At 42.6% G+C, this 13,038-nt stretch overlaps 2 protein-coding genes across 5 annotated transcripts in view; one reads left to right on the forward strand and one right to left on the reverse strand.

The window, feature by feature from the left end:
• The window catches only part of LOC310826960 (uncharacterized protein), a 430,074-nt gene that overhangs the window by 414,697 nt on the left and 2,339 nt on the right, over positions 1-13,038 (reverse strand). The gene's annotated exons all lie outside the window — the stretch shown is intronic.
• ZNF608 (zinc finger protein 608) overlaps positions 1,950-13,038 on the forward strand; it is a gene marked incomplete at its 3' end in the record, with an annotated part of 124,996 nt that continues 113,907 nt past the window's right edge. The window contains exons 1-2 of one of the 4 annotated variants that reach the window (XM_083702182.1): positions 1,950-2,334; positions 5,469-6,507. In XM_083702182.1, the coding sequence (XP_083558308.1) occupies positions 5,629-6,507 (879 nt within the window). In that variant the 5' untranslated portion in view covers positions 1,950-2,334; positions 5,469-5,628. Of the gene's footprint in view, positions 2,335-3,261; positions 4,661-5,468; positions 6,508-13,038 lie in introns of those variants that run through there. The other 3 variants (XR_014556064.1, XM_083702183.1, XM_083702181.1) reach the window with 3 other exon arrangements.

Consider the following 13,038-nt stretch of genomic DNA (forward strand, 5'->3'; position numbering starts at 1 on the left):
TTTTTTTTTGTTTTGACTATGGCAGACCAACACGGCTACCTATCTGTAAATGGCATGGGTTGTAATCAGCACATTTTAAACCAACAGTTGGCTGAGAAATATTCATGAGCGAGGATAGATCACAAAAAAAAAATCAAATTAGTTTTTAACAAGATAACAATAGTGCAGAAGTTTTAACCACAAGGGATAATGCAACAATATGTTTGTGGCAGATTAAGCTTGATTAAGCTTTTGAATGGAAAGGGGGAAAATGTAAGGTTTGGATAAGCGAATGTTGCCAGTAATACTAAATGCCCATGTTCTGCACACTTATAAGCCTTTTGAAGTCAATAGGATTTATGAGCATGCAAAGTAACTCAAGGCAGTAGCCTTAGTCAAAAGCAATCTTTAGTCAGGCCAATGTTTTCTTTTCAGAATGAGGAGGCTCATGTAACGTTTACTCATCCACAAATTTTTACACTGAGCACCCTTGTGATGTCCCGATGGAAACACTTAATGTAGCAGCAGGGCTCAACCCATTTATCATTTTGAGCAGTACATTGCAAATTTCATGCTTTAACTTTTGGATAAAATTGTCTTCTTATCTGCTCAAATATTCCTTTTTTAAGAAATGCAATCTTGGTTCCCGCCGGTTAGATGTTCAGAGCAGGGAAAAACCCAAAACAAAACCTTTGCAGCGAGCTGCAAAAGGAATCTGCTGTGCCTGATGAAACAATGATTAGTATTAACTCGCATGTATATGCTTAATGGTTTCTAATGAATGGCCACAGAACTACCTCCCAATAATCAGGCATTTTAATTATGGCATGTTCCCCCCCCCCCACCTCTGCTCAAGCCAGCAGTCCTTTAGGCTGCTGCAGTAAAAGGCATTCTGTACAACGAGGATGGGGGAAGGGCTCTGCAAATGCAGTCTCTTTCTAGTTTCCTGATATTGGAAGGCGCTGCTGTTTCAATGCATCCGTGGTTGGCTCTCAGTCCAAAGCAAAATGCAATTGTTGATGAGCTGCAGTCGCTGGAAGGAGGTTAAGCGGAGTGATGGGCGGTGGGGGCGGGGTAGCTGGAAAATAATTGTATTCTCACTGATATGTTCACGTGGTCGTTAAGTGCTTTTTTTTTTTTTTTTGCTATTCCAGTTCGGTGCTCGCGGCAGTAAATCAGCAAGCTGGAAACAAAAGGGTTACAACTCCTTTGCGCAATAAATATCGAACTGTCCTACTTAAGTCATATTGTAAAAATGAGCAGAATATAAAATATGGGGGGGGAGGGGGAGGCTGAGAAAGGGCGATTGGGCTGAATGCGGGTGGGGGAAGGGGACAGGGTCTCTGCGCTCTCTTTTTTGCAAGCGTCGCTCAAAAGCCTTTCTCATCTGTATTATTATTTTTAATTATTTTTATTATTAAAAGGAGATCCGCAGGCAGCGCCGTGTTGTTGCAAAGATTCAGCGAGGGGCCATTCGGAGAAACGAGACGAGATTTTCAATGGCTCCTGGGGAAAAAAAATCACATAGGGAAGCCATTAGTTGTGGTTTTGCAAACAGCAGCAGCAGCAACAACACACACACACACACAAATGAGTGGAGGAGTCTCCCTCTTGCTTCCCTGCAGGAGACGCGGCTAGCGCTTCTCCTCACCCGCTTTGCTGCTCCTTTAATTTAAATAAAATGTATAGGCTAATACCGTAATTGAAATGGGAAACATGATTTGTATCTTGCTGTAGCAGGAGGCTGCCTAGCGGAGCCCCCAGCGCAGCCGGGCGATTGCAATATACAAGGCTTTTTCTATGCCTGTGTGTGTGTGTGTGTGAGCGCGCGCGTGCATTTCTCACCCCCCCCCCTCCGGCAGCCGAGAGGAGCAGCTGTCCAATCAGAGAGCCCGGTTTCATAAAAGCTGGCCTCTGATTGGACGGATGGGAAAGGGCATTGGGAACAAAGAAAAGTCCCTTTTCAGGTATAGAGTCTATGCTTTGCTTCACACTCTGCACTCTGCAGTTCTGATTTCTGCTGCTCGCTGTTTGCAGCTGAGCTGGTTTGTGCAGTGTGCATGTGTGCATGGCGAGAGGCGGTGTGTGTTTTGCAGGCATTTTTATTTTTATAATTTTTTTTTTAAAAATCCTCTTTTTATTTTAAAGGTCCATGACATCTGGTGCTGTTTTCTTCCAACAAACACAACAACAACAAAAAAACCCCAAAACCCATAAATCTTGTTGAAGAAATCTAGCCTCTTTCTCTTCTTTTTTTTTAAATGTTTTTTTCCTCCCAACATAAAAATCGGCTGCAACAAAAACACACTCAATGCAGTTGTAGAAGGAAAAGGTCAACTCGATTCAATACAGACCGTAAGTACGGCTGCGTGGTGTCTCTCGATAGCACTTTAGAGGGGATATATATAAACATATACTGATATATATTTATATATATTCATATGAAAGGGGAGTGAGTGTTAAGCAATGTGTGCAAGCTGGTGTATTCGGGCTTAGAAATAAAAATCCACGATCACGGTGAGGAATATTTAGGAGAGGGCTGAAAGCGTCGCACAAATCATCCTTAACGTGCACTGGAAGGGAGGGGTCGCGTTAAATATATTACCTTTTTTCTTGGAGGGGGGTGGGTGTTACTGACCAAATATAAAAATTGACATAATTATGGACCTTGCCGGTTATTCACACCTTCCCCCCTCCAAAGAAAAAAAGATCGGGGAGAGCTTCTGTTAAAATACAGAACAAGCTCTTTTTTGGGAGGGAGGGGGAAATGTCCTTCTGTCACTTTGGAACAAATGTTTGCAATGCTTAAAACCGGGGCAGCCCGTGTGCTTTTGGCGCAGTGTGCGAGTCAAAAAACAGCCTCTTTCTTCCCACCTCCTCCCGTGCAAAAAAAGCAAATAAAAACGCAACCCCCACAACTGCCACGGCCCGATAGAGATCCGCGAAGTGGTTCGTTGCGCTGGCATTTTATTACAATGAAATAAAAATAGATCGCCTTGCAAAGGACCCTCCCCGTCCTTGCAGTATTTTTGGGCTTCGTACCTGGAAGCTGTGCCAGCCCTCGAGGGAAAGGGAGAGAAAAATCGACCTTATTTCCAAACCCCCCACCGCATTTCTTTCCTTTTTAAAGACCAGATCAGTATTTTCTTGATACGGTTGTCAACCCCCCCCCTTTTTTTTTTTTGTTCTCACGACGACCAATTGAGCCCTTGATCCTCACGTGATGTGAAAAGCTTGAACTGTAACAAAATCGCTCCTTTTAGGTGGTTGGTGGCTCCTTCTCCCTCGCCCATCCCCCGCTCTCCCGCGCCCTCCTCCTCCTCCTTGCCTGCTGCGTTCTTTCCTTCCTTCTTTCTTTCTCGCCTGCCTCTCTCTCTATTTTTTTCCACCCTTCCCCCTCCCCGAACATACATGCAACGCTCCGCTTTTCCAATCTCTCCGCAATTCATTACAGCTTTTAGCTTTCCAAGCGCCAGCTAATTAAAAAATACCCAGCCAAGGCGAGGAGGAGGAGGGGGGGAATAAATGAAAACGATGAACCAGGGTTTGCTGGAACGATTCTGAAAGAGAAAGAGAAAGAGAGAGAGAGAGAGGAAAAAAAACCCTCTGTCCTGAAAACAAGGTCGCCCATTTTTATATCTCTGGACTCTTAATTACTGAATTACCCACCACATGACTTACTCACGCCTGCAAACACCCAAACCCTGAAAAGCAATTGCAATCCGATTCCCCACCCCCTTTAAACTTTAAATGGTGGGAATATTTTGCTTCCTTTTTTTTCTTTTTGCAAAGGCTCCCTTTCCATCTGCACTCCCACCAAATCTTCTGATAACTGGTTTATCAGGCTCTGCTTTTATTCCCTCCCTTTTCCTCTCTTTCCCTCCCCCTTCCTTCTCTCTCTCTCTCTCTTTCTCCCTCCCTCTTTCCCCCTCAAGTTAGTTCAAGAAGTCAGATCTGTCAGGACGGGAGGAGGGGGGGGGGAATGCCACTTCCCGACTAACAGGCGGAATCCAGCCCAGATTTTCAGTCCTCTCTCTGCCCCCCTCCCTCTCTTTCACTAATTTTCCCCGATGTTAGCACATTCTGCCTTGTAACAACCCGGACGCCTGTAGGTTTTCTTTCATGGGATCATTACTTACTGATCAGGATGGCAGCAGAATCTGGAACTGAAGACGGGATGTGAAGTTGGAGGAAAACAATTTTGCAACCTTTTAAATTTTTATATTTTTTTTTTTGCTACAATCACATCATCTTGGTGCTTTGCTCCAGCAAGGGAGGGGAGAAAAGGATTTTTCTTTTTTCCTGGGGGGTGCTTGAGGGCTTCCGATGTTGTGAATGTGAAATGCTACCTTGCAAGCCTGTGAAGTTGTGAGCAACCAAATATTTTAAGGAGGGGGAAAAAAACACCAAATCTCCAAATAAAAGGTGGTGGTAGTTTTGTGTGTGTGTGCGGGGGGGGGGGACCTCTGTTTTCCCCCTCATTGCCAAAGTGGAAATATGTATATGTTCCTCGACGATTACTCTGGCAGAAATGTTACTTTGGTTTCTTCTACGTGATCACTCGCTTTTTTAAGCAAAATGAAATGGGGGAGTTGACTTTTTTGCTGAGACCAGTGAGGAGAGAATTTTGATTTGCTGGCTTATTTTTTTTTAAATAAAAAAAAATGATAAAGGATTAAAGGTAAGCAATGTACGTAATATGTATGTAAATATTTGGACACTCAGCCATTGGAAATGGGCAGATTCCTTTGAAAATAATTTTAGCTGAGCTGTGTCAAACACACACTCATTTGCGGTTAGAGGCCGCCTTGGAAGTAGATCATTTAAAGTGTATGTCTTAATCAGTTTCCTGTACAGTCAGTAATACTATATTTAACAGATGGAGCCGTGGGTGACCTAAGACGACATTAGGACCACTTTTAGTAATGTTATCTTCTGTGCATTTTAAACAGAAATGGTGCATTCACCTTCCCTCAGGTAAACAAAAAAATGCTAAAATGAATATGCACTTTCATTGGCTCTTTTTGTGTGTGTCAGTAACCTCCTCCGTCCCCGCCTCCCTCACAGAAACAAGATAATCTAATCTAGAGAAAAGTCACAAAACTTGAAGGGGGCTGGTTTAAAATAACAAAATTTTTGGAATGCATTTTGGGAGGGAAGCTGCTCTCTCTCTCTTTGTGCCTAAGTGATCCAGAATCACATTCACTGCTTGGTATTTTTTTTTTGTGGATTTAAATCTGTCAACTTTAAAAGGGTTTTGTTTTGTTTTTTCCTGTGGTTTTTGTTTTTGGTACATGCCGTTTTAAAGAGTGGATGATGGGATGCTACTCTAGGGAAGATGCTCATTATCAAAGGCTTCAGTTTATCAGACCTCTTTAAAATTAATATATGGAGTGTCTTTTCTGTCTCCCTTGCCTCTATATTTTTAATTTTATTATATTCTGGTAACACCCAGCCAAGAAATATTCGACTTTTCCCCTTCCTCGCAGGAAAAGGTGGACCTGGACTTCAGGGTATCTACCCAAATATACCTGGGGAAGGAAGGCGAGAAGAATTACATTTTAAAAAGGCCCACGGAGATAAACGAATGTCCCCTCATCTCCAAAGGAAAGTTCGTCTGATTTTTACTCCAGAGGTCTCATATTCAGGATGTCATTGAACACTTCCGCTGCTGGCAAAGGTGTGGATCCAAACACGGTTGATGCTTATGACAGTGGTGATGACTGGGAAATTGGGGTTGGGAATTTAATCATCGATTTGGATGCTGATTTGGAGAAGGACAGACAGAAATTTGAGATGAATAATTCCTCGAGTTCCAAGGATTGTGGGGGTCTCGCTTCCAGTGGGGTGAACGCTACCTCCGCCTTAGCTGATGGCCTAAAATTTGCTTCCGTCCAGCCCCCCGCCCCGCAGGGGAATTCTTCACACAAAGAAACGAGCAAATCAAAAGTGAAAAGGAGTAAAACTTCGAAGGATGCTAGTAAATCTCTCTCTTCTTCTGCCTTGTATGGGATTCCTGAAATCAGCGCTGGCAAGAGGCAGGAAGCCCAAGGGCGCTCAGGCGAGGCGGCTGGCATGAATTCAGCGCTGGGTCAAAGTGTGAGCGCCAACTCAAATGGCAATAGCAACACCAGCAGCAGCAGCAACAACAACAACAACGGCAGCAGCAGTGCGATTGCTTCCTGTGGGAAAAATAATAAAGAGGAGAAGGCAGGTAAAGCCCAGGGCAGCAGAGGCTCCAAGCGGGATAAGGATGGAGGGAAATCCAGGAAGGACAAGCAGCTTGACCTGCAGCAGGGACACAACAACAACAACGGGAGCCAACCTCCCCCTGGGCACTTGTATGGCTTTGGGACCAAGGGAGGTGGGGTTGGGAGCAACAGCCCTTTCAACTGCGCCGCCTCCGCCGTGGGGGATGTGAGCAAAAGCGCCCCAGATTCAGGGTTAATGGGGAACTCTCTCATGGTAAAGAAAGAAGAGGAGGAGGAGGACAGCCACAGGAGAATCAAGAAGCTGAAAACAGAAAAGGTAAGACCATGTGCTTTCCCGCCCCTTCCTTGTTGTTTGATGAAACTTCCCACAACTCTTGCCCAGCTTCTGTTTGCGTATAACATTTCAAACTCCCCTTCTCGGTTTCCCCCAGTCACCTCTTGGCACCCTGGAGTAAATCTTACCTGTTTGCGGTTTGTTTGGGTATTTTTGTTGTTGTTGTTCCGGGGGAAAATACCAATGCATTGTGGTTCTTTATTAGTGTTGGCTTTGGTGTCTGTTAATCTTGCTGTTTGAAATTGCATATCTGTTTGTGGGTTCTTCATTGCCTACACTCAAAGGGGAAAAAAGTGGTGGTGTCCCTTTTTCCCAGGTGTCGAGAAATTCCTACCCCCACAACAGCAACAAAGGATGAAGAGCAGATATTGGAATCTTCTATTGCCATGGGTTGAAAGAATAATCCCAAAGAGTTATTGTATTTTTGTTTTTTGGGGAGGTGGGAGAGTCACTGCTGCTCCTACATTATGTAGGAAGCCCTACATAATTCAGAAACTGCCATAAGGAGTGCTTTGTCAGCAGGCATGCGGTGTGCGGATAACCTGTTTGGAAGGAGGGCAGTGGGGGAGGGGGTCCGCGCTGTACCCAGATCTGTGTGTGCAAAACCCTCTTTTCCAAATATAGGAAAACATGTTGTCCTCTGCCCAGCAGTCTCCTTCTCTTATCTGCATTCTCAAGGAGTTCCTTCATGTGAGCTGCCTGTTTGTTGAGTCGTTGAAAAATGTGTGTGTGTTTTTCTCCCTCCCCACTGAAGTCTGAAGGATGTTCTCTGCGAAGGATAAATGGCTTTGCATTGTGAAGGGAGGTGGAGGGGACTGGTTTCTCTGGGCTATTGTTATTGCTCACTGGGGCAGCCTTTGGTGTAAGCAAGGATTGTTCTGCATCCAGAGGACAGAAGGTTCCTTTGTCATCGAGGGAGCTATTGTTGGCTTATAATTAAGAGTCAAATTAATTCTACAGGTTGCTTAAACAAAGACAACCCCTCCCCAACCCCCAACCCCTGTTCCCCACTCCAGAAAGAGCCCTGCTGGGTAATAGCCGGCGACATGATTGCATGTAATCATTCAGACATCATTCCCATTTCAAGTTTCAGAGCTGGAGAACTTTCTGCGTTGAGTGCAGGAAAGTTGTGTACAGGTGTTCAGGAGCACTGGCTGTGTTGGGCCAGGTCTGTGACTCTGGTGCGGCGCATAATTCTCTAGAGAATCCTGTGCTTGTTAATTCCCCCCGCATCCCTAAGACATGCTCAAAATGATCTCGCTGTAGCAAATGCCTGTTTGATTATTATTTTTTTTTTTTGCAAATTACAGTTTGGACAAGATCCCATTTGCCTGCAACGTAATCAGCACAGCCTTCTCTCTCATTTAGAGTGTTGAGTTCTGGTTGTGTCCTCCTTCTTCGCTTGCAAACATGGCTCTGAATGGTCTCTGTGTAATTCTTTCCTAGCTGCAGATGTGTGGGGAGTTTGGGGGTGGGAGAGAGAGAGAGAGACCCAGATTGGTTGACTTCCTAAGGTATAAAGTGCAGTCTGTGTTCTGGCTTAGTGAAATGCTTCTGCTGTGCTCTGAAAGCTGCCCTAAAATCTCAGGCTCCAGTGTTGTTGTTGTTGTGTGTGTGTTTTTTATTAACTCAGTACAGTAGGCACTTGCTTTTGTTGCCAATAGCCTTCAAATTGCAGTTCTCTAATCTGCTTTAACTATCTAGATAAATTGCCCTAATCCAGTCTTCACAATGCTTGTGGTTAAAGAGTCAGAGCCATTTGATTGGATTCAGTGGATGGCTGGAATGTGGGAGGTGCTGCCCTTTCCTAACCTCCTTAGCCTTTTAATCTTTCAGCCAAATGTTCACATTCAACAATTTTGTTTAGCTGGCAATCTGAACATTTCAGTATCTCAAAGGCTGCTGTCATGGCAACAAGAGATTAGACAGTGGTGTGGTTTTCCTCCCTCCCTCCCTCCTTCCCACCCGCCCCCCTTGTGTGTGTGTTCCTTTTCATTCCAGTCACACAGGAAATTATATGAGGAATGAATTCATATACAAGCAAAGTACATTTCAGCCAGTGTAATGTAAATGAGGTAATGTGTAAACTAGGAACAAACCTGTCTGGAGGAGCTGTTTTTTCCCCCCTCTCCCTCCTTTTGCCAAAGGAGCACTTCTTATTTCAGCACTTGCCTTTATAGAATCGGTGGAGTTTGAATTACCAGTAACACCCACTGCTGTTGGCTCAAACTGACTTTAATGACTTCACTTGTTAGAGCCCTGCAGTGCTGCCCCATTGTCTGCCACACTGGTGTGTTGGCTTACTGTCTAAAAGCATCCTTCAGGTTTTTTTTTACTTCAGGGAGAAATTCCTTTCAATCAAATAATATGTGTCTGAATGTGAAACCTTGCTGCAAAAGGATGTGGCACTTTGTGGTGCTGTTTCCTTCTCCTCCCCTTTCTCTCTCTCTTTTTAAAAAAACATAACCAAGCATAGGAAAAACAAGAAGATATATTTGGGAAATTAAAATCGAATCTTTCCTCTGTCCAAAGATGTAGTAGATACGTGACCAGCACACAAATAGCATCCCTTTAGGACTTGGCATGGATTTTCCAGCAGTGGGTGGCTGAATCAATTTCCACACTTAAACTGGCATCTCCCTTTAAATAGGTTCTCAAATTTATTAATAACTGAATATTCAAAACCTTTGTCTTCTCGTCTGTGACGGCGCTTAGCTCTCTAAAAAGCAACAGCCACAATGGCAAAAGCCGAGAGCAGATTCCCAAGAGGCATAATTGCTATTTAATTTTAACGTTTTGCTTAAAGAGTCTATTTGGAGGTTTGCTTCTTCTGTTTCTGTACTGCAGAAAGTCACGCAAAATCACGCCCAACTGAATCCAATGCGTGTCTTCCTCTTAAGAGATGCCACTCCCTTGTTGTGTAGGCAGAAGATGTGAGTATCTTGGAATTTAAAAAACGTCTGAGGTTACATATTTGTTCAGCCCATTGGGTGGTTAACACACCACCGACATGTGTAAATAAGTAAAACAATGGGAAAGGTTTGAGTGTCCAGTTGTGACAGGTAGGCCAAATACTCATGTCAGACTTGGAATGTTAAAATCTGGCCCCTTTCATCATTGCCAAATACCAACTGTTTTGTAGGAAGTTACAGAAATTGCTAATCAACATGAGTGCTCCTTTCTATTATGGTTTATCAATTTCTGCTGCTGTTACCCTGTGAAAATGTTAAGTAGTCTTCAAGTACTTCCCATTTGATTTATATGCTGTGTGTGCAGTAATTGTTCATTGTGTATGTTTACCAAAACTGGTACAGTGTGTGTATAAAAACACACACCCATAGCCTACTAACATGCAGTTGCTAGCGGCTGATTATTGTGGCCAGCTTTTCGCATTTTCTGTACCGTCATGGGACACTTGACACGTTTTTCTTAAGAATGTGTTTTGACTTAATGGCCTGGTTCGCACGTCATACTAAACCACAGTCAACGTTAAACTATGGTATAATCTGAACCAGCTAATGTACAGTTCTCCAAAGTTCTCCTCTCTCGCTCCTAGAGCAATGAACCACAAGTTTTCTGCTCCAGGCGATCACAAGTGGTAGGCAAAGATTTCTCTCTTCTTACTGCTTGCAGTTTGGTTTTTTTGGGGGGGCAAACCCAAAATCCCAGGTTAGGGCAACACAACGTTCTTTGGTTTCTTGGTTGGGTTGGTACCTCCAAGCGCATTGGAGCCAGGAGCAAAACTCTGTGCACACCAGCAACTTTAACGTGATGTGCAAACGCTAGCCTATGAGTTTATGAAGATGTGTGTGTTTTAATATGCCGGCTAATGCTGCTGTTTAGGGGCCATTTATTCACTGCCGGGAGAAGCAAAGGGCAGAAAGGTCACTGGTTGTAATTAAGGAACAAAGTCCATTGTTGCTGGACAGCAAACTGTTTTGAAAGCTACATAAGGGATTTAGCTGTCGAAAACATTGATAACTCTTGGGCGCTTCATAATCAGCGCTGCTCTGGGTTCTTAATGCTCTATAGCGCTGTCTAGTAGTGTGACGACGTTTTTCGGGGTCTAGGTGAAGAGGTGGTGGCCTTTGGCCGAGGAAAGCTTTCTGTATGAACCCAGTGACCTCTCAGGCCAGATTCATTCTGTATTGAATTCCTCTGCAAGGTTAAAGTAACACTGAAACAATGGGCCCTGAGACATGCATAAAGCGAAGCATCGAAAGGAATGTGGTTGTTGTGAACCACTTGGGGGGGCATGTAAATTTTACACAGGACATTACTCAATCTTACCATATATATATATATATTTTAAAAACCAACAACTTCATGAATGCCCAGTAAAAGAAATGAAAGGAATTTTAGGATGTGTTTAGGTTCAGCTTGGTTTGCGTGCTTTAATTAGGAGTATATAAATATTTTTTTGAGCGAAGAAGCAGTTTAAAGCCCAATAAATGAAAACGCATTTTAAAAATGCTAAGCAAAACTCTTGTGTAACCACAAAGGTGTAAAATAACCAGATTTGAAGTAACACACAATGTACCATCTGTTCCCAGTTTGCAATATAAAAAAAACATGAGTTGAACAAACGTGAGATTTGCTAACATTCCCCTCCCCCCACTTTTTATTATTATTTAAAACATTGACCTGTAACTTTGTAGAAAGGCAATGAATTTCTAGAATACAAGAAAGCCAGGGACAATGTGTGCCCATACGTATATTTCAAACCTCTATACTTTTAAGAAAAGCTTAATTTTAGAACAGGGAATCAGCTCCAGCAGCCCAACAAGGGCCAGCTTTTCAAAGATCTCATTATTCAGCAAGTGCTTGAATTATTCTGTCCATTCCCTCCTCCCCAGAGGCAAGAGAGAGGAAAAAAAGGGAAACGGGGAGGTGCAGGAGGAGAAAACATTCCCAAAGGATAATTTTAGTAGGTTATTACCAATTACCTAATGGTATACATGATAAAAGCTGCTCGCTGAAATTTCCAGGAAACAGACTCTTTAAGAAAGTTAACTGAAATTGTTGCATTAGGTGCAGAAAATCATTTGAAAGACAAAAGCTGAATTTCTGAACTGTTAGGCAATAGGATTCTTGGCTGCAGACTGTGCACCTTGGAAAAAAAAAACCCATCTTCCTGCCTTTGTTTGAGGTCTGTTATTGAAGCTAATGACTGGTCTTGTGTTGCCTTGAGATAAATGGCATTATCTCTTGAGTAGGCTGACAGGAAACAGACATGTTAATGGTGAAGCTGCGGGGAGGATCTGCTGTAGTTCTGACAAAAGAGTTAAGCGTGGACCCCTGGTTGTGATCATTAACACATAATGCATTTCTGCTTTTCCTGGCAGGTCTGTGATAATTGGAAAGCTACTTTTTCCAACAATCACTTAAGCCCCCAAACCCATCTTCCAGTATATATCTCTGCCTGCAAAAAACTTGTGAACCTTTTGTTAGAAAACGAGAAACACTGTTTAAATATCAACAATTACATCCTGATATTTACAGGAGCATCTTTTTTAAATAATAATAATAATAATAATAATGAAATGAACATACTGGGTTGGAGATGAAGCAATAGGTTTTTAGCAAATGGGAATGAGGCATTATAACATTGCATTGGGAAATGTGATGAGCCAGCTGGATTGTTATAATCTAGTCTAAAAGCATCAACTGGGTGAGAACCAAGTTGTTGCCACATTGAGAACAAAACACACACAAAAATGTGTGGAAATTACATTGTTTTCTGAAGGGGTTAAGGGTTAGGGTACTTGAATTTCATGAAGATAAGACTCTGGAAACTTTTATGGGCTATGGTGGTATGACCCAGAAATCATAATATTATATAGGTTCAAACTCTGATACTCCATTTAAAATTAATCTAGATTAATTCCCACTCTTGAATCTGTTTTTGAAATAATAAATATTGCTTAGAATTCCTGACTTAAAACTCCACTTGAAACGTTTATACTTTTTTTTTAATTTTGTTTAACATAAGCAAGTGCTTTAGTAACAGGAAAGGCAAAAGATTCTTGAAGGATCCCCTTAACACTAGAAACAGCAATGGATTTTTATTTTTATTATCCTGCTTTGTAGAAACAGCTGTTGGAGGGTCAAGTCTCATTCATAGAATTGTAGAGTTGGAAGGGACCCCTAAGCATAGCTGTCAACGTTTTTGTTGACTGTCGGCTGTTCAGTCCCAAGCACTGATGCAACACTGAGATGATATTTGGACCTTTTGTCTTTGCTATATTGTTGCGTTTTTGTGGCTTTTTCGGTGTTTTGACTGTGACTTGTTCTTCGTTTTATGGGACTGACTTGTGACTTCGTTTTTGTGATGTTTTTGTGACTCTGTGGAGCCCAGTTCAGCTACTGATTGATTGATTGTGTGACTGCAGAAATGGATAAAAGCCCCCATCCAAACAATGATTAGCAGTACATGTAAGGAAAAAAATAATTTTAATTTTTATCATCTACAGTACTGTTTTATTTATTTTATAGTACAGTACATTGATGATT

This window comes from Podarcis gaigeae (assembly GCF_964106915.1).
Source record: "Podarcis gaigeae genome assembly, chromosome: 11".
NCBI lineage: Eukaryota > Metazoa > Chordata > Lepidosauria > Squamata > Lacertidae > Podarcis > Podarcis gaigeae.